We start from the raw sequence: 21,095 nt of genomic DNA on the forward strand, positions 1-21,095 counted from the left end.
TATTCGTTTAGTGCCGTGTGCCCTTGCTGATTTATCCCTTCCCATTTTAGTTCCAAAACCTTTTGCAATGTTATTTCTACTAGCTATTGGAAGGCTCAATGCATTGCAGTCGGAGAAGGAAGTGGAATCTTATTTATTGTAATGTGTACTAAATCGATTATCTTAGATTTCCTGATTGGATGATAGGTTTATAGTGGATGAATGCTATCAGAGAACCAAGAAATGTACATTTTAGGCCTATTTTTTCACAGTTTAGATGTCAACCAAAAAGATTTGTTGGATGGTATGGAAAAGTTTGTTGATGAGAGATAGTTCTTTCCAGTTACAACACAGAATTTCCTGGACCAGGGTTTGATTACTCCAGTCATGCAGCAGTGTCGCGTGGAATCAGTGGGAGCTGCCTATGAAATAACAAAAGAAGAGTCTTAGGAATTGAAAGGATCAAGTTTTTGTGGTGTAACAGTTCTTTGAACCTATGGTTACTAGCTTCTTATGTTGATGATGTTATTTTATCTTTTGAAAACGATGCTGAAGCACCAGCTTAACACAATCAAACAGGCGCAACTTGGGTAAGTATTGCTTAGTGACCAGTTGTAATTAGTAGCTGCCTCATGGCCATAACTACTTCCCATCCTAAGCTGAAGCTAGTTGATTTATGTGGATACAAATGTCAGATTCGATGAGGATGGAGACGGTACTCTTATCTAAATGTTTCATTTTGTGAATGATGGTCTATATAGCTTTCAGAAGGCTTTTATTTCTAGTTCCGTCTTGTGTCATGTCATGTTGATGTCTCGCCAATTTTATCAAGATGCTGTTCTCAAGAGTTCCCTATATCTATCTCATTATCTGCATTGCACTATAGTCTTTTTGATAGCAAGGTGTCTACTATCGACTCCTTTTAACCCAACTAGTATCCCACCAGCATTCGTGTAGGAAAGATAGTCGAATATTATTTGGAGTCTTTAGGTAGCATTCGTTTACCATTTCACTATAGAAAGTACAGAACCAGTAGAGACATCACTTAGTATTGAAGAGTTGCGGCACATCCAAGGGAAGGGATGGTCTGGTCTCCATGTTTTTAGTGGAACAGAGGATAATAATATTGAATGTTTAAAAAGGGTCATCAATGGAAGCCATGCCAACCCACTTTCTTTCATGCTGATAATTGGAGGTTCGGTTGTTTTCATTAAAATTATTGCCATAACAATTTTACAATACATGGGCCATCATCATCAATTCATCTTGTAGAAAAATATGCCTTCAAATATAGTTACAAAACCTTGGCTCGAACCATGACACGGCTTAAAACTCGGATTATAGATTGAATGAGTTAATTTAAAACAATATTATTTTAAAATTATTTATGTTAAAAAAATTAAAACAATATCATTTTGAACTTGTTAGGTTTATTAAGTTTAACGTTGTTAATTTCCAACTTGATTCACAATAAAGCCGGCGAGTCTCTTGGATTGACTCGAGAGGATATATGGGGTTTTATAATAATGCTTTTAAGCCAAGAACATACTCCACACATGCATGCAAGCAGATAAATCCCAAAGCAAACCTTGCTTCAAAAGCCATGGGCCATCATCATTCATGTCTCTCAAAGGGCTCTTTTCCCAAGCCCAAGAAGTGGCATCAATCAAGCCAAACCTTATCTTCGATTCCTTGAGTGGGTTTAAACCAGACTCGCACAAGTAGCTTTCAGGTGTTATTAAACTGTAAAGTTTGGTCTTTGGGCTTAACAAAGTAGAAAAGCCGCAACTCTTGGATTTTTGACTCCTGACCTTCATTATTATATAATATACGCTATACAAGTTGTGCTTTAGGTGAAGGAAAGAGTCGGTCCACAAAGGCAGTCCAAGAGCATCATCCCACCTCACCACCCATTACCACCCTTATAATAAAGATTAAGGGATAAATAAATAGAGGTATTTGTGAACAAAATCCTGAAATTATGGGAGGATTAGGACATCAAACGCCGATAAGTGGACAAAGATTTGACCTTTAGAGGCTTATACGTGACAAAGCCATGGTTTTTTAAAAGGGGATTATTGAAAGCAAAAGGCCATCACCTTCACCGAGTAGGAAAAACCAAAGCTAAAAACAAAACGGACCACAAGTGAAAGGGTTGATGCATCACAATCACCTACGTACCATCATCGTCTAGACTATATAATACTCACACACACGCACGCACGGTTAAAACATAAAGGCTAAAGCCAAGACCATGTTCAAACTAGCCATCTTTATAGCGTTTGATTGCTTTCTCGGGGTAGAAAAAACAAATACGATGGATTAATAAAGAGACAACGATAAAAATATAAAATAAATAAATAAATAAATTTAATGTGAATTTTTGACATGTCTTCTATGTCTCTACCTTATGGTCTTGGCGCGGGTAGCTCACCAAAAAATAATTAATAGCAAAAAAAAAAATCAAAGAAAAAGAGAGTAATAAAGCATGGTCTATGATGCCTTGTTATTATCGTGCAAGAATTGATTAATATTCTCGAAGGAATGCATCTTATCTTGGTAGATGGTGACTTGGAAATTGGAATTAAAGGAGGATTAATTAATTAAGCTCATCTTTGAATGCTTTTTAATTATTCAAAGTCCAAATTATGATGTATTTAATATGTGTATACTTTATTTTTATTTTATTTTTCAAATTCATATGCGTGCATTGTCTTTGTTAATTAATAAAGCTAGTTTATGATAGATTATTAAAGATAATTAATAAATAAAGCTGTGACAAAGGGAGATTATTGCTTGCTTTTCTTTTCTTGGAGCCAGGAGATTCCTTTCTTAATCAAAATACTAGTGTTCTAAAGGTCCACAATTTGTTTTTTTTTTTTAAAATGGTTATAGAATCACACAGTAGCTTTTGCTGAGCAAAAGAAACTCCTCCATACATCTTTTTTTTTTAAAAAAAAAATGGATTTTAATTTGAATTATCTTTGAAATATGTCAAGAAATTGTATAAGATTACAGTAGGGTTTTTATAGAACACCTAGCTTGTTTATATATAAAAAAAGAAAAAAAAAAGAAGAAGCTAGCTTGTTGTTTGATTGATAATTAGACAAAAAAAAAAAAGTTAAACAAACATTAAGGTTGCATTTCGTTATATATATATAAAACATAAAAACATAAACAAAGATATAAAATAGATTTATTTATAGATCAATTTTGAAGTAAAATTCTATACTTTTTAAATAAAAATTACACAAAGATATCTCTCGTGTTCTCGCTATATATTTTTATCCTTTTTTTATTTTAAAACAATAAATAAACACTACCAAAATTATTTTAAAAATTCTAATATTATTGCAATGGAGCTTGTAGATTCTTCAGGGATCTAATAATTGGGTTACGCAATAATAGATCACTTTCTTCCTCCAATAATCTTTCGTACTCCCCATTAATTTGAGTTGAATTTAACTTGTGATTTCTCAAGATAACACCAATATTTGTTTACCAATATAATGCTCATCCTGTTCTGCTTGGAAGTTGAAGTGATCATCATGGATTCTGAAATGACAAGCAAATTTGGGAAACAAACAATCAAAGAGTCAAGAACTTGAGAATATCTTCTGACCATGGACTTGGAATTATTTTGGAATTATATATTAATTGGATAAAAATGATGAAGTTAGGGCAAATGATTATCATAATCGGACAATCAGATTGTCAAGATGTAGGACATAGATTTGGCAAATTATTAAGAGTCAAATCCAAAGAAAATTCATTCAAGAAACTTGAACTGATATACTTATCCAGCTTGGTGATGGATGATTAGATGGGCAATTTTCTCTTGGACGGCCATGGACCCTAAGGATTTAGTCGACGGGATCGCAATTAAGCAAATGACAAATCTTGTTTTGGATCCATCATGGTGTATTATTAATTAGGGATTTGAAATTAATAAAATATAATCTAGCTAGCTAGGGTTCATATCCCATTTAATCAAGGATCATGCATGAGCACGTGTGGCCAAGTACCAACTAGAAAGTCTCATGATAGCTTTATGGCATAGATTATTTTCTTTTTTAGGGTCCACTTCTTTTTACAATTCCAATATTAATCAATCAAGTACTAGCTTGTTAGTTTGATTTAAATTGATTTTTAACATAATATTTTTTTTTTAATTTGTTTTTATTAACCCTAGTTAATCTTAATGATGCTAATTTCTTCCTCTATGCCTGCTTGTTCAAGTATGAACATGTCCTTCTACTATATACTATATAGTGCAGGCAAGAAACGTGGACGTTTCAATGCCTTTAATTTCTTTGTCCAATTTTTTATCCACACAGTCTAGCTCTTAGTTAGTTCTGAGTACACATACATACATACATACATACATACATGAGGACAATGTATTTATACACAATTTATTTGATTTGATTTGATTTGTTGAAAGATATCTTCACGTCAATTTGTGCATATGAAAGATTATGTTTATCCCTTTTTGATTTAATTAGAACATAGAAAATTATGTTTATCTCTCCATCTTTTCACCGAATTAGAACATAGAAAATCTTGTTCATATTTGTTTCTAACCTAATTGAATATATATATATATATATATATTTTTGCTTTGTGTTTTCATTGTTGCTTCATGTAATGTCATTGAATTCAATTTTCATATCATCCCTTTTTTTTCTTAATAATAAATAACTTTGATCTTAAACCGAGCTAGTCTAGATTAGATGATGTGCCGAACTAGGTTTAATAACTTAAATTATAAAGGTGTTTGGGAGTGTGGTTATGGTTGCTTTTAAAAGTGCTTTCATTTGAAAAAATATTAAAATAATATTTTTTATTTTTCAAAAATTAATTTTAACATCAACGCATCAAAAATGATATAAAAATATTAAAAAATATATTAATTTAAAGCAAAGATAAAAATAAAATAAAATTTATTTTATTTAAAAAAAACATTTTTAAAACACAAAAACAAACATGGCCGTAACATCTGATAAAGAGGCACCGCCCCCTTTGTTTTTCTCATGTGCAGCTGTCCATGCCAAAACCAAATCTGACCCAAAAAAATAAAGATAAAAGAGAAAATTAATTAAAACTAGCACCACTGGGGGAAGGGAAAGGGAAGCATAGTGCTTATAAAATAAACCATAAAACATATGCTTTATTCCTTGGAGCTTCCACCATCACCATCACCATCACCATCCCTGTTAATTAATCTTCCAGTAATTTTATGCGATTAGAAAAACCAGAAATCTTAGATCATGTCACGTGTCTGCCCTTCCATCGATCTCAGTTGACGCCAAGACGTACGTTGCTCCATCAGATTCCAATATCTCATGTTTTTTCAAGAAAATATTGCATTACGTACATGAGATCATATCCATGTGATGTTGAGATTCAAAAATAATTTCGATCGGAGCAATTATTATTAGTTTGTCAATCAGTTTTTAATCAAGAATGAAAGGTTTGATTAGAAGTTACAATGTCAACATTAACCATATATATATATATATATATATATGCCTCCTATAGCTAGCTAGTGCGCAATTATTTTGAAAGGTTTGAATAAGTTAATTTTAAAGATTTTTTTAAAATTTTTATCCAAAATAATATTATTTCAGTTTTTTTCTTTAAAAAATTGTCATTTTTGTGCTCTTATCTTGCAATATTATTATTTATACGTAAAGAATTTCAAATGTACATAAGAAATGATAATCCATTAATTAATGCAAACTCAATAAATTAATATATAATATTGTTAAAGAACCATCTCAACCCAATAATTTAAACTGTTAGGTGAAGTTAATTTATATTATTCTCTAACACACCCTCTCAAGTGAAAGTCTTTTGGGCTTAAAATTTACACAGTCTCACATTACTTTGTGCTTAATTTTTATCAAATAAATAAGGATGGTGAGATTTGAATTCGTGACCGTTTGATCATTAAGGCTCTGATACCATGTCAAAGAACCATTTAAACTTAATAACTTAAGCTGTTAGATGAGGTTCTAGAATATAATTTATATTATTCTCTAACAGATATAATTAATTAAGTATGTTCATATGCGTTATTAATCTGAGGAGGAGGAGGAAGGTCAAATGAAGGGAGGGAGGGAGATCCATGTATATTTTATCTACTGTCTCTGTCTCTCTGTTTGGACGTTGTCCCTTCATTTCTCGGCTCCTCACTTTCTCACCAACATCACTTGCCCTCGTTTTTCTCTTCTTCATTTATTTTCTGCCAAACATCTTTTAGTTGCATCTATGTCTTGCAATACATTCATGCACCGTGTCTCTATCTACACACTCACACACACCATAGCTATTAATGTTGATATTATATTATTCATCATTTTTTTAAAAAATTTTTATTTTGAAATATATTAAAATAATATATTTTTAAAAAAATTATTTTTAACATTAAAAAGATTTAAAAATATAAAAAAATTAATTAAAAAAAATTCAAAATATCTCAAAATTATTTTTTAAATATAAAAACAAACACATTTTAAATATCGTTGGAGCTGATTGCTTGAGTGGAAAGCTTAATTTAAGTAAGGAGTGTTTACATCTGAACCCAATAATTTTTTTAAAAAATAACATCATTTCAGGTTTTTAATATTTTTTATCAACTTGTCTAATTCATAACTAGAGGTTGCAATAGGTAAACCTGAATTAGATAGGGTTTTTTTGGATTGTAGTAATAGTGGTAGTTTAAAGTGCTTTTCGTTTAAAAATGTATTAAAATAAATTTTATTTATTTTTTAAAAATTATTTTTGATATAGCACATCAAAACAATCTAATAATATATATAAAAAATTATTTTAAAAAAAAAATCAAAATTTTTAAGAATTCCCAATCACTCCCTTAATAGCTATAAGCTAGTCAAATTGCGATACAAATTATTTGGAGAGAAGCAAATAATGGTTTGGAGGGTGAAAATGAAAAGGAGTAAAGTACCTTATCTCTCCTTCGTATGAAGCTCTTGGGGTCCATACATTTTATGGTGTTTTTTATTTTATTTTATGATTTTACAAGCTCAATACCATCCATATAAAAATTATTAGTTTATTTGCGGGTAAGAGTTCTTCACTAGACTGAGAAATCTCATCATCACCATCGGTGTTCATCTACAGATAAAAGCTCACAGAGCAGCTCTGCTTTGCTCTGACCACAGCTTGAATGGTCTTTATCACTGAATGTTTGCAAGGACTGAGGACCATGCATGCATGGCCAGGATATTGCGCATCATATTTAATTCATGGCTCAATATATATGCTGTATTTCTTTCTTATATTTGGAAATTGTTTCTTGGAAACCAGAAAAAAATAATGATGGAGTTTGTTTCCAGATTTCTGGAAATCTCAAATTGAATAATACTCCATTATTATTAGTTAATTACCACTGTTTGTACAGTTTTTTTTTTTTTTTACAAATATTTTGCTTGTAATAAATTAAAAGAAAATGGTTACAATACCAAGTAAAATTCATCCTGGTTAAAAGGGAATGTTCACAATCAATTCATAACACTTCCACTAATATTTTATTTTCCAGATCCCGCAGCCCATGAGTAGATAATGGAAGAGCAAATCCAATCTGATCATCAGCTGGGTATTTTTTTTATTTTTTCAAAAATAAAAAATATTATTTTAATAAAAAATACTTTAATTTTTCTTTCTAATCCAGACCAGTTGAAGCCTTGAATCTGTTTATTTCCAGATTTACCCACTAGACAGATCCAAGTTGTAAGAGAAGGGAGCAAATTGGCATAGCACATGGTTAGTGATCCATCGTGTAATAATTAAAAGTGGTAATTAACAAATCTCAAGTAGATAATGTTGTCCCATCCACTCCCTCAAATTTTAATCCTTTACAGCAGAGACCACCCGACAGAACTACAAGATTTGCAGTCTAATTTAAGAAAGAAATTCCCATGAATTTTCACTTATTCCTTGCTTTCATGTGCTCTTCACTATTTACTATGGATTCCACCTCCTTCCACAACTTGTATTTAACAAATCCAAAATATATCTTTCCACTTCCCTTTTCTCTTTATCTAGAATTTTACCAGTATTAAATACATCATTATTACTCCCATCTCACTTTACGTATGATTTGTAATTCATTAACTCGAATTCTAATCTCAGTTGCATTTTCTGGATTTGATGAGGGGGGTGTGCATGTTATTTTAGATTAACTGTGTTTCATGGTAATTCCCATAAATCGGCTAAGAGTAGGTTTCTAAACTGTATACTTGGCTGCTTGAAAACATTGACAAGCTACTAAAGCACAGCAGTTAACAAAAACACACGATGGCTCTGCAACTGTGACCACATAAAACGATGGACCACCTGCTTCAGTTTGTTAGAGAATAATATAAATCATATCCTGGGACCTCACCTAACAGCTTAAGCTATTGGGTTCAGATGGTTCTTTGACATGGTATCAGAGCCTTGATGACCAAGCGGTCACGAGTTCGAATCTCACCATCCCCATTTATTTGATAAAAATTAAGCACAAAGTAATGTGGGCATGTGCAAGTTTCAAGCCCAAAGGGCTTTCACTTGAGGGGGTGTGTTAGAGAATAATATAAATCATATCCTGGGACCTCACCTAACAGCTTAAGCTATTGGGTTCAGATGGTTCTTTGACACAGTTGTCTTGGATTCATGGGATCCTCGACAAATTAATACATATCCAACGGTTGCTGTGTCAAGTTGGTTTGATCTTGAAGCTATCAAAATCTAAACCCATCAATCAACCATGCCCTGAAGATGTTACTCTTTGATTTCAATCAGTCTCTCAGCCTCAGGACTCGTTTGTAAGCATAATATCAATCAATCAAAAATCTTGGGAGATACAATTTTTCTGTGAACTTGACTCTGCTATGTGACCACAAGAGTGGCAACAGCTCGACCTGGAAAGTGGAAACCATATAGGATAGCTATAAATGTGAATCTTAAAAAGGAAAATTTTGGTTAACAAGTCATCCAGCAGATTTGGATTTTGATTAGATCGACCTAGGAATCGATTGGTTCATTCAATTGATTGTGTTTAATTGATTAATTCTCATTCAATTTAATTTGAAACTTGATCCACGTCTAGTCTAGTCTTGAGTTAGTGAATTACCAAGTTAATCTATCAAATCTGTTAAATATTAATTTTCACAATAACATAGAATATCACTTTTTTTTAAGAAAAAAAACTCCAAAAGTTTTGTACAGAATGTAGCAAACTGAAATTGAACTTTGGAAGGAAAGTACAAAAACACTTTGCTTAGTAAGTGACAGCAAGAGCAAAAGAAGGTGATATCAACAGCAGCATCCATCTACTAATTACTTAAATAAAACCAAATTAGTATCCATCTGCATCACCATCTCTGAATTAACAGCTATGCCAAATACAATATTAATAATTAAAAAAAAAAGAAAAAAGAAGAAGGTGGTGGACTTGGATCCAGATCTTCTGCTTTTCTTCTATAAACAAAACATGGGGTTCCTCCCTCAACAATCCCAACACAGACCAACTCTTCTCTTCTATCAGCAGCAATGCCTGCACCTCTAAGGAATCTCTTACTTTCTCCCAATATCTTCTCCTTCACCTTACTTCTGTCCATAAACTCTCTTCTCTTGCGTTCTTGCTACTCCATTGACGAGCAAGGCCAAGCTCTTTTAGCATGGAAGAACAGTTTAAACACCTCCACAGATGTACTAAATTCTTGGAACCCTTTAGACTCAAGTCCATGCAAATGGTTTGGGGTCCATTGCAACTCAAATGGCAACATTATAGAGATAAACTTGAAAGCAGTAAATTTGCAAGGCCCACTGCCTTCAAATTTCCAGCCTCTCAAGTCCTTGAAGAGCCTTATCCTTTCATCAACCAATCTTACCGGTGCAATACCAAAAGCGTTCGGAGATTATCTTGAGCTTACTCTCATTGATCTTAGTGATAATTCTCTCTCGGGTGAAATCCCAGAGGAAATATGTAGACTAAGGAAGTTGCAAAATTTGTCTCTCAACACAAATTTTCTTGAAGGTGCCATTCCTTCTGATATTGGAAACCTCTCAAGTCTAGTGTATCTGACTCTTTTCGACAATCAACTCAGTGGCGAAATTCCGCAGAGCATTGGAGCATTAAGCAGATTACAGATTTTTAGAGCAGGTGGGAATAAAAATCTGAAGGGTGAGGTGCCTCAGGAGATTGGAAACTGCACCAACTTGGTTGTTTTAGGGCTCGCTGAAACCAGCATTTCTGGGAGTCTTCCTTCATCAATTGGGAAGCTGAAAAGGATTCAAACAGTAGCCATTTACACGGCACTCTTGTCAGGTTCTATCCCAGAAGAGATTGGAGATTGCAGTGAGTTGCAGAACCTGTATCTGTATCAGAATTCTATTTCCGGTCCAATCCCGAGGCGAATTGGGAAACTCAGCAAGCTTCAGAGTTTGCTCTTGTGGCAGAACAGCATAGTAGGGGCTATCCCAGATGAGCTTGGACGTTGCACAGAGCTTACAGTCATTGATTTATCCGAGAATCTTCTAACAGGAAGCATACCGAGAAGCTTTGGAAACCTTTTGAAGCTTGAAGAGCTTCAGCTGAGTGTTAATCAGTTAACAGGTACCATACCTGTTGAAATCACCAATTGTACTGCTCTCAGTCATTTAGAAGTGGACAACAATGAAATCTCCGGTGAGATTCCTGCTGGTATCGGCAGCCTAAAGAGCCTGACTCTATTCTTTGCCTGGCAGAACAATCTAACAGGCAATATCCCAGAGTCTCTTTCAGAGTGCGAGAATCTTCAGGCTCTTGATCTATCATATAACAGTCTTTTTGGCTCAATACCAAAGCAGATTTTTGGATTGCAGAATCTCAGCAAGTTACTGATACTTTCCAATGATTTATCTGGCTTTATACCACCTGATATAGGGAACTGCACCAACTTGTATAGGTTGAGGCTGAATGGCAACAGGTTAGGAGGTACTATTCCATCGGAGATCGGAAATTTGAAGATTTTGAATTTCGTTGATTTGAGTAACAATCTTCTTGTTGGAGGAATCCCTCTATCAATATCTGGATGTCAAAACCTCGAGTTTCTTGATCTCCATTCAAATGGGATCACTGGTTCTGTACCTGATACTCTGCCTAAGAGCCTACAGTATGTGGATGTCTCAGACAATAGGCTTACAGGTTCACTGACTCATCGCATTGGGTCATTGACTGAATTAACCAAGCTTAATTTGGCGAAGAATCAACTTTCAGGTGGAATTCCAGCAGAGATATTGTTATGCAGTAAGCTACAATTGCTTAACCTTGGAGACAATGGTTTCTCTGGAGAAATCCCAAAGGAACTTGGTCAAATCCCAGCCCTGGAAATCTCTCTCAATCTTAGCTGCAACCAGTTTTCCGGCAAGATCCCATCCCAATTCTCTGATCTGAGCAAGTTGGGAGTACTTGACATCTCTCACAACAAGCTTGAAGGAAGCTTAGATGTTCTTGCAAATCTCCAAAACCTTGTTTTCCTTAATGTCTCCTTCAATGATTTCTCTGGTGAATTGCCTAACACCCCATTTTTTCGAAAGCTTCCGCTTAGTGACCTTGCTTCAAATCAAGGTCTCTACATTGCTGGAGGTGTAGTAACACCAGGAGTCCACTTGGGACCTGGAGCACACACTAGATCAGCAATGAAACTATTGATGTCTGTTCTTCTCAGTGCCAGTGCAGTTCTAATACTACTAGCTATCTACATGCTAGTTCGTGCTCGCATTGGTAGTCATGGGCTGATGGAAGATGATACGTGGGAAATGACTTTGTATCAGAAGCTTGAATTCTCCGTTGACGACATAGTAAAAAATCTAACGTCAGCTAATGTCATAGGCACTGGCAGCTCTGGAGTTGTGTACAGGGTGATTCTTCCCAACGGGGAGATGATAGCAGTAAAGAAGATGTGGTCATCAGAAGAGTCTGGTGCTTTCAATTCTGAAATTCAGACTCTCGGTTCAATCAGACATCGAAACATTGTCCGGCTTCTAGGCTGGTGTTCAAACAAGAATTTGAAGTTGCTTTTCTATGATTATCTCCCACATGGAAGCTTGAGTTCACTCCTTCATGGTGCTGGCAAGGGAGGAGCAGAATGGGAAGCTAGATATGATGTTTTGTTAGGTGTGGCACATGCACTTGCATACCTGCACCATGACTGTCTCCCACCAATTCTACATGGGGATGTTAAAGCCATGAATGTTCTGTTAGGACCAGGCTATGAACCTTACCTAGCTGACTTTGGCCTAGCAAGGGTGGTGAATAACAATTCTGATGATGATTTTTGCAAGCCCACTCAAAGACCTCAACTTGCTGGTTCTTATGGATATATGGCTCCAGGTAATTCTTGATTTTGGTTCAATCAAATTAATTTTGTCACTTCAATTAATTCAGCTTACTAAATCACTAATCATGTCTAATTGTTCTTGGTTTTTGTTCCGTAGAGCATGCATCGATGCAGCGTATTACCGAGAAAAGTGATGTGTACAGTTTTGGCGTGGTGCTTCTAGAGGTTTTAACAGGGAGGCATCCATTAGACCCAACTTTGCCTGGTGGTGCACATTTGGTTCAGTGGGTTAGGGAACATTTAGCTAGCAAGAAAGATCCAGCTGACATTCTTGATTCAAAGCTTATAGGGAGAGCTGACCCTACAATGCATGAAATGCTCCAAACATTAGCAGTTTCATTCCTGTGCATCAGCACTCGAGTTGATGATCGTCCAATGATGAAGGATGTTGTTGCAATGTTAAAGGAGATTCGGCACGTCGATACCGTAAGGGCAGAACCTGACCTGTCCAAAGGGGTTAATTTGACAGCCGTTCGCTCATCACCTCCTGCTAGGATTGTCGTTTCACAAGGATCTTCAAACTGTTCCTTTGACTTCTCAGATGATTCAATCAAATATTGAATAAAGCCTTGGAAAATAGGAGGTTTGAGTGCTTTTGTCCATAGAAGGATCCATTAAAATGTGCAACCACAGTGGGAATTTTTAGTGTAATTTTACCCTTTTGAATTGTAGTTTTCACTATATATGGTGTTGTAGATTGTACTACTGATTCCTTCGAGTAAATTCAGTCCAGAACATTAACATATGTAACAAAAATAAGAACTTTTGGGGCTTATAGAGGGTTAGATTGAAAGCTGTTTGATAGCTCCAATACTAGAGGTGGATTGGATTATCTTGGAAGTAGGGATAGTGGCAAGAGAATGACTGCAGGCTATGTAGAAGCTGGACCAATGATTGGTTCATTTGAATCTATGTAATTGGAACTTATTGCCATGGAATGGATTCTCTCTATCTCTCTCTCTCCCTCACTCACTCACTCACACACACACACACATACAATAAGACCAGTCTTTCCAGCCGAGTTCACATGGACCCACGTTTCTTTCATCACATGACCATGTGCTGTCTGAGAGAGACTTTCCAGCAATGAACAAGAAAAAACTCTTTCAAAGGATACTAAACTTGGTTTAGAAGAGACTGCATGTCTTAATTCAGAAGCACATGCACAAGCAGGACCATCATACCCGTTTATAAATAGCAAGATAATGATTTATAAACAACTGTTGCTCACGTTCAAAAGGTTTTCAGACCCACTTGAAAATTATAGCAGTCAGGGGCGAGACATAAGGCAGTCCAATCTCTGTCTAATAATAATACACAAGTTCCAGTATTTTTCTACAGCATAAAAATGAGGTACGGAAGTGGAGTAATTAGTGGTTTTTGTTTTCAAGGGCAAATCAGAAGAGTTGACATGTAAACCAACACTAACAAGATCTCAATGAAAATTTTGCACTTCATGGGTGCATGAATATTCCCATTATGTGTAAAAACTGTGATGATCTTCCAAAATCTAGTTGTTCCACTTGCTGCTTTGTCTTGGAGGTTGTCTTCATTCAGGTGGACTTCAGTCTACAAGATGTGATGGCACTGGGGTATGCTGATGCAACCTAAAACTTGCACAGTAAGAGTTGAAGTGTCCAACATTTAGGCCACAGCCGAGTGTGTGCTACTGGAGACAGTAATTCTATCCACATTAAGCAACTTACAATTCAAGTGACCAGATGGACCATTAGCTAATTTGGGGATGGCCCACATTCATTCCTGAGTTGGCACCAGGAATGGCTCTTATTGTGCTCTAGGAGATATGCTGTGATTCTAGCTTCTTCAATACAAAATTAACAACATCCCAGTTGAAACCACGATACTGAAGCCACCGAATAAGTCTTGATTTTCGTGTATCTTTGGGAACATCCTGACCTCGAAGCCATTGTTTTGAAGCCTGAATCAATAGCTGATCCATAGAAATCTTTGACATGCCCACTTTTGATTCTTGTTCATCGGAGTCACCATCCTCAAAAACCAGTTTTAGTGCCTTGTCTGTATCAGCTTCACTCACTCCTTTGTTGGACAACGCCTGTTCAAACAATTACACTCCAATACCAAGTAGTCAACACATTTTTCATTCAAATAACAGAAACTAAAAACATTTATTATTTGTCTTTTCTTCCTTTCCCTTCTTTTTCTTGTTTTCTATTGGAAAAGGTGCACTAACTGGAATTTATCCACTAAAGTCATTGTTCACTAACACGCAATGATCTTATCATCATCAATGAAGAACAATAAATATGAATCCTGATCTCTTGCAGATAGCTAGGAGCCACTGCATTATACGGCATGTTAATGACATAAAATTTGAAGTCTAAGTCATATTGCTTCGCTGCAGCTTACTGTATTAGCATTTCACCAACTGTTCTGGTAACCTACTCCATACACCTATCTCTTTGCCAGCATCTCAGAAAAACAAACTAGCAAAACTTTTAAGACCAAACAACGATTATTATATTTTGACCCTTCCTCTAAAGATACCATTCCAAATCAAGTTTGCCAAATAAATGGATTCTTTAGGAATGAGATATTGCAGTAGATGCCTAGGTTCTAGCTATGAAATATAATTTTCTTAAAAAAATAAAAAAGATAACAATAGAGTGACATTTATCAGGTGACAGATGGTGAAGCTGAACGTGAAGCTAACCGGAAAAAGGACAGAATACAATGATAGAATAATGTTATCTACCCAGCATTAGTTAGACATTTTGTCAGGAAAGGATGAACTGAGAGAATTAGATTACTTTCTTGATCCGCCTAGGTCCCCAGCTTGAGGAAGACCATCTAGATCGAGAATATGTTTCTGCGTACAAGCCATCATTGACCAGCCCTCTGAAACAAAAAGAAAAGATTAAGATCTATATTTTAATGCTTGTGGAAGCACAAAATTTCCTCAGTGAAAAGAGCAAATGACATCAAGTATTAAAAGCGTGTAACAAGAATATGGGAACACATAAGACAGCCTGAAAATAAAACTTCATAAAATCAAGTCAGCCATGCACCTGCTCTCGAAATCACCAATCACTGCCTCCACAATATCAGGAGGAAATCTTTTTCCATGCAATTTCTTTCTCAGTTCAACTGCTGTATATGCTCTGTGAGGAAAGTAAACAAGCTTAAGGTGATAGGTCCACACAGATAAATGTGCCCTTAACAATATTAGTAAAAAAAAAAATATCTCCTTTCCATTTAAAACTATCCAAGCAATTCAAGTTAATTGAGTCTCAAACTACAATGGCAGTTAGCTAACAGGATGGAACATGAGAATTCAAGGGTCATTGAGATCTCTGGTCTTAAAGTTCGGTTCATTTTGTAAGACTAAATAATTAAGAGGGTTTACAACCGTGAAATATGCTACTGCAGCAAGCATAGAAAATCCATGAGTAATTATTACAAATTGTACTGCTGTTTGGGACACGTGAGAGGAAAATGTAATGAAGGCAATCCAATTGCTAACATATGATTGCCATTAGGAATGAATCACTTGAATTGAAAAACTCAAATGTTGCATTTCAGTTAAGTGAAACAATTCTATGACATTGCTAACAACCAACAAAGAATAGTAACAAGGCAATAAAATTAAAACTATGCTTTAACCTTCTTGCAAGTAAACCAACGGCCACCTTTTCAGCATCTTGCATAATTTTATGCACTATCATGCTCTGATTAGAAATATCCTTTTCTTGTTGCATTACACTCTCTTCAACATCCTCTTCAGGCTCCCCCATGAGTTCATGACTTCTGGGTTCCGATTCATGATTGATTTTTTCTCCTAACTGTGAAAATGCTGTTACCTCTAAAGCATTTTGCTTGACTGATGAACATAAACAAATTGAAGTTGAACTTAGTGCGAGAACAGGGGGAAATGGTATACAGAACAACGCAGCTATACATGCAAAACATTGTTAATGATGGCATTGTACTGATGCTTGCTTATAATGAACATGCACAGAAGGGATGAGGGTGGGTATAGGAAACTATGAGAACAAAAACTAAGATGACCTCTTAAAGTCCTATTAACCAATTCAAAATGTACAGTTTTAAACTGCATATAACCAGATAACTAGAAACTAAATCATTTTGAAAGCTTGCACTTGTGGAAGCACATAGTGCCGGTCATTTATATATGCTTCCGATGCCCTGAACCCGATTGTCTCTTCAAGTATAGAGCAAGCGGGTTAAAGGAACAGCTGGAAGCTCATACATGCATAAGCTTTCCAAATCATCACTGATAATTAAATCCTAACAGCATAAACACATGCCACATAAATACAAGATACTAATCAATAATTAGCATCCACTCAAAGCTTAATTCTCATTCAAATATTAAGAAAAAAGAAAAACATTGTCAATAACAGAATTACCTTGCCGAGCATCATCAAACGACAGGCTCTCATTGCAAATTCGATTTTGATTTTTCACCTTCTCATTCAATCTAAAATTTCCCCTTACTCCATCCAAGTTTTTATCAAATACCCTCTTCTCAGAACTCTTCACAGGCAAGGGATTCTCAAATACTCTCTTCTCAGAACCCATTCGACCTTTTGCCTTGTCATTCAAACCAAAATTTCCACTTACACCATCCAAATTTTTACCAAATACCCTCTTTTTATCACCTTTCATAGGCAAAGAATTCTCTATCTCATCACTCTTTGAAGATCTCTTAGGAGTGTATCTAACCGGAACCGATGAACTGTTAAACTCCCTTCCTTTTAAACACAGTACAGCATTGTTTCTCTTTACCCTACAAATTATCGAAAACATATCATTTTAACCAACAAGATCGCTTCCCATTTTTACTATAACCGCAAAAATAAATGAGAGTAAATCAAGATTTCACATATATGAGCGCTTCAGCTCTTTGGCTGATTAAAGCTTTAGTTTTTAACTGTTTATCCCTCCAAAAAAATCAAGACTTTATCACTTTAACTAACCAACCAAAAAAAGAAATCCAAATAAATAAACACTGAATGATTAGAGACTAATTACTTTTAGCTGATTAAAAAAGTTTTAATCTTTAAGCTTAAAATCATAAACACACAAAATTAAATGGAAAAATAAATCAATTTTTTTAAATTTATCTGTTAAAGAAGAGGGAAAATTTTGGCCAAATACAGACTTTCTTTCCTTTTCCTTCATTTTCTCAGCAACCAAGCAGAGGGTAAATGAATTTGAGAGAAGAATCTTACCAGGGAATGACGGAGACGCGAAATTGAAGAGATGATGAGACTTTGGAGGCTAGATTTCCCGCGAAAATTGACATTTTGGAGTTTGATTTTCAAGTTCCTTTACAGAACAATTGCTAAACCCTAATGTAGAGAAGAGGGGGGGTTTTGTTTAAATCGCGCGTAGGGGCATTTTATTTATAGGCGCGTGGAAGATGACTTTGTCAGTTGGTGCAGTTAATTAACGTCCATGGAGGGAAGGAACTTCTTCTTATTATTGTTATTATTATGATTGTTTGGATGGTTTTCATTTCATATTAATTCTTTCTATAGAAATATTATAAACACATGAAAGAAAAAATAATAATTTTCATATTTTTAGTATGAGAAAATAATGTTTAGAAGTTTTTTAATAATATAAAAGGAGATGAAATTTATAATCATAATTATAGTTATAAGATCTAACCAAGTTGGGAGTTTAGAATTAATCCTAATTAATTCAAGTTTTGATTTAAAAAAATTAAAATAAAATAGTTTAATAAAAATAAATATAAACCAGGTTTTAGATTGAAGAGTTATTAAATTTACTTGTAAAACAATTTTGTGCATTCATAATATCTTATAGTATTGTTAGATTCAAATTAGTCAAGTTTATAATAAAATAAATAGTACGTGCCTGTAAATAGAAAATAATCAAGTAAAACTTGTGACTTTCAATAAAATAATTTACTCCATTTCTTTAATTTTTTGCAATATGATTGCAAAATGAAAATAAAAGGTGATATCATGAAGCATTATATATATATATATATATATATATATATATATATATATATATATATATATATATATATATATATGTGGACTGCTTTTGATACGGCGTATGTATATTGAGCCTTAAGCCACTTAGAATATGTTTGGGAACACGGTGCAAATCGTGATTCTAAAAATTTTAATTTTTTTTTTTACTAAAATTTAATATGATTTGTACGTTTTGGATCGTTTTGATGTGCTGGTATCAAAAATAATTTTTAAAAAATAAAAAAAAATTATTGGCATGCATTTCGGCACAAAAAATTATTTGAAAAGCAACCGCTACCACACTGCCAAGCACCCTCTTATAAGGCTAAAGTTGTGGGTTGGTCAAGTCAATTTGTGGCTTAGACAAATTAATTTATTTTTTATTAAAATAATATTATTTTAATGTTTTTTAAATAAAAAAATACTATTTTATTTTAAAAAAAAATTAAAATAATATGATTTAATAAATAAATTATAATTGAAAATAAAACTTAATTCGAATTAAACTTCAGGTTAATGGGTTGAGCTATTAGATAAGTCAGGTTTTATAAATGTGACCCGAAATAAAATACAACTTTGTGGAAACAAAAAAGGTAAGAAAAGGCAGGCATTTAGCTCAAAGATTCAGCCTCTATTTTTTCTGCCTAAAATCTCATGCTTTTCTACCTGAAAAACTTTTATTTTTCGACTATTTAACAACACTAGTGATTTGATTTCAGCTGCAATGATCGAACAACACAAGCATACAAAGAAAAGAAGAAGGAAAGTTGATTGTCTTTGTTTTTGAACATAGAAATGTTTCTTAATAGTCTAATAGAAGAAGTATAGAACAGCAATTTAATCAAAGATTGACCATACCCTCCCTACTCATATTTCCAAGCATTTATAACATGGAAAAACCCTGGTGTTGAAGAAGACCTTTCCTTTGGTGAATCATACATGCCTCCATCATTGCCTCTGCAATGTCTACCTTCTCCAACTTTATCATCCCCACCTTCTTGGGCTGCTGGCTTCAGGATGAACAATCCATGACTTGTGCTAGAGCCACTAAACAACCAATCATGAACATCCCAAAAAATCTGTACCCCAACATCATCCACTTTCATATTCTCATTGCCTCTAAATCTCCAATTCAAATTCATTACTCGAATCACCTCGAATCCATCTACAGTAATCCCCATTTCAGGATCACCTAGTCCTGACAAAGAAAATTCAATGACGAGGTCATGTTCTGTCTTGTCGTTTTGGAACATTGCCTTGGCACAAAATGATCTCTTCCCATACACATTTTCTTTCTTGCACAGCAATATAGGTTCTGTCAATGATGGTCTCTTTTTGGTTCTCTTGAAAGCATCCATCTTCATATCTCCAAGCATTAAAACCACCTCTTCATTGTAGACCAAAGCAACATAGTAATCTGATAAGGGCTCAGCATGGTTTGAGAATTTCGCTTGTCGAAAATCCCAGTAAACATCTACTCTTTTTCCATCTACTTCAAAAGATTTTAGACCTTTTTTCCCCCAAAATTGCCAAGTCTTTATATCAATCTTGCAAGTGTAATGACTTTCATCCAAAGGGTTTTCTACACTAATGCTAAGAGAACAGTTCATAACATTTTTGTTCCATGTAACTGTTACATTGCTGCGCAATTCTGCTACCTCCACCGTGTAGATGTAGGTGACAGAGATTTGAGGAGATTTGTTTGTTGTCTGCTCCTCGGTTTCTTTCTCCGTGGATGACGGTTTCGGATAGTTAGCTGGCTCAGCTCCTGGAAGATGAGCAAACATAATGTAAAACGTAATGAATGCCTTCTATTTCGACAAATTAGGCCTTGAGCTTGTAGATGTTGTGATGGAACAGGCTACACATTTCAATCTTCATAAAAGGATCAAACACCAAAAGCAGTTCCCCTGCAGCAATTACTGATTGTTTCAATGCACATGAATTGGAAAACTACCTGCAAAACGCAGAAAAACATCATATTAACATCGGTCATATGTCCTCAAAAGAGAAATCAATCAACTTTCTTAAGAAATCTAATACCATGCAAGCTTCCTTTAAGAAACACAAAAAGGGTGGTTACCTTGGCCTAATCAGCATTGACAGACCAATATCACACGTTGAATCCGACACGATTCTCGATGGTGATTGAAGATAAGGAAGGAACCAAAATGTTCAAGAGACAGGGAGAGACATTGTATGGAATTTGCAGGAATCAAAATATATGTTGCAGGAGACTCAGGTAATGGATTTGGAAACTCATGAAAATGTGACATCAAGAAATGATTAGATAACTTTGAGAAATGCAACTAACCTGAGGCTGTCAAAGAAAAGGCTGAAACAGAAATTATTCCTCTGCAATTTTAATTGAAAGTAGCTATTGTCCATCAATTTTAAGCCAAGCTGTTCAGTTAGCTAAATTTGGCCAAGTCTGGTACCCACCTTCAGCAGAACTTTGCAACTATTTTTAGCAAGTACAATTTTTTCTCAAAATTTTTGCTATAGGTCCCCTTTGCCTTTGGTTCACTCCTTCCAACAACATGAAACCATAAAATTTTTCTTCTATTTGTCTCTATCCAACTTCAAAAAGAATATAAGATTTTCTTTTAACTTATACAATGAAAAGATAAAAATTTAAAAATAAACCTACAAGGTACCAAAGCATTTAGAAAAAAAAAACCGTGCAAAATAGGTTTTGAGCTCAAGTCATACAAAG

At 34.6% G+C, this 21,095-nt stretch overlaps 3 protein-coding genes across 6 annotated transcripts; 1 reads left to right on the forward strand and 2 right to left on the reverse strand.

Moving 5' to 3' along the window:
• The first annotated feature begins 9,249 nt into the window (after positions 1-9,249).
• Positions 9,250-13,319, forward strand: LOC7457645 (LRR receptor-like serine/threonine-protein kinase RGI3). The gene is made up of 2 exons (XM_002299018.4): positions 9,250-12,361; positions 12,466-13,319. Exons 1-2 carry the CDS (start codon positions 9,538-9,540, stop codon positions 12,927-12,929), a joined length of 3,288 nt encoding a protein of 1,095 aa, XP_002299054.1. The 5' UTR covers positions 9,250-9,537; the 3' UTR covers positions 12,930-13,319.
• A 255-nt stretch (positions 13,320-13,574) lies between these two features.
• LOC7457646 (uncharacterized) lies at positions 13,575-17,760 on the reverse strand. 3 transcript variants are annotated; one of them, XR_002976944.2, is made up of 7 exons: positions 17,603-17,760; positions 16,778-17,157; positions 16,011-16,227; positions 15,416-15,508; positions 15,158-15,245; positions 14,075-14,442; positions 13,575-13,975 (listed from the first exon to the last, which is right to left on the reverse strand). XR_002976944.2 is itself a non-coding variant. In XM_002300537.4 (6 exons), the coding sequence occupies exons 1-6, from the start codon at positions 17,674-17,676 to the stop codon at positions 14,164-14,166; spliced, it is 1,131 nt and encodes a 376-aa protein (XP_002300573.1). In that variant the 5' UTR covers positions 17,677-17,760; the 3' UTR covers positions 13,575-14,163. The 3 variants fall into 3 exon arrangements, 1 of the variants encoding a protein (XP_002300573.1); XR_008059611.1 differs by having other exon boundaries at positions 13,575-13,981; XM_002300537.4 differs by having other exon boundaries at positions 13,575-14,442.
• A 1,371-nt stretch (positions 17,761-19,131) lies between these two features.
• On the reverse strand, positions 19,132-20,908 carry LOC7471696 (uncharacterized). 2 transcript variants are annotated; one of them, XM_052447171.1, is made up of 2 exons: positions 20,463-20,908; positions 19,132-20,147 (listed from the first exon to the last, which is right to left on the reverse strand). In XM_052447171.1, the coding sequence occupies exon 2, from the start codon at positions 19,987-19,989 to the stop codon at positions 19,243-19,245; it is 747 nt and encodes a 248-aa protein (XP_052303131.1). In that variant the 5' UTR covers positions 19,990-20,147; positions 20,463-20,908; the 3' UTR covers positions 19,132-19,242. The 2 variants fall into 2 exon arrangements, with proteins under 2 accessions (XP_052303131.1, XP_024449438.1); XM_024593670.2 differs by having other exon boundaries at positions 19,132-20,336; positions 20,463-20,907.
• Positions 20,909-21,095: the final 187 nt, after the last annotated feature.

The sequence above is a fragment of the Populus trichocarpa genome, chromosome 1 (genome assembly GCF_000002775.5).
Source record: "Populus trichocarpa isolate Nisqually-1 chromosome 1, P.trichocarpa_v4.1, whole genome shotgun sequence".
Taxonomy (NCBI): domain Eukaryota; kingdom Viridiplantae; phylum Streptophyta; class Magnoliopsida; order Malpighiales; family Salicaceae; genus Populus; species Populus trichocarpa.

What these genes read in the sequence shown, in the direction of transcription:
- LOC7457645 (XM_002299018.4), top strand. Translation starts at nt 9,538, where the DNA reads ATGCCTGCACCTCTAAGGAATCTCTTACTTTCTCCCAATATCTTCTCC. An exon ending in TTATGGATATATGGCTCCAG is followed by an intron (nt 12,362 to 12,465) that starts GTAATTCTTGAT and finishes TTTGTTCCGTAG; the next exon opens with AGCATGCATCGATGCAGCGT.
- LOC7457646 (XM_002300537.4), bottom strand. Translation starts at nt 17,676, where the DNA reads ATGTCAATTTTCGCGGGAAATCTAGCCTCCAAAGTCTCATCATCTCTT. An exon ending in GTTTGATGATGCTCGGCAAG is followed by an intron (nt 16,228 to 16,777) that starts GTAATTCTGTTA and finishes TATGTTCATCAG; the next exon opens with TCAAGCAAAATGCTTTAGAG. An exon ending in GACCTAGGCGGATCAAGAAA is followed by an intron (nt 14,443 to 15,157) that starts GTAATCTAATTC and finishes TTGTTTGAACAG; the next exon opens with GCGTTGTCCAACAAAGGAGT.
- LOC7471696 (XM_024593670.2), bottom strand. Translation starts at nt 20,166, where the DNA reads ATGTTTGCTCATCTTCCAGGAGCTGAGCCAGCTAACTATCCGAAACCG.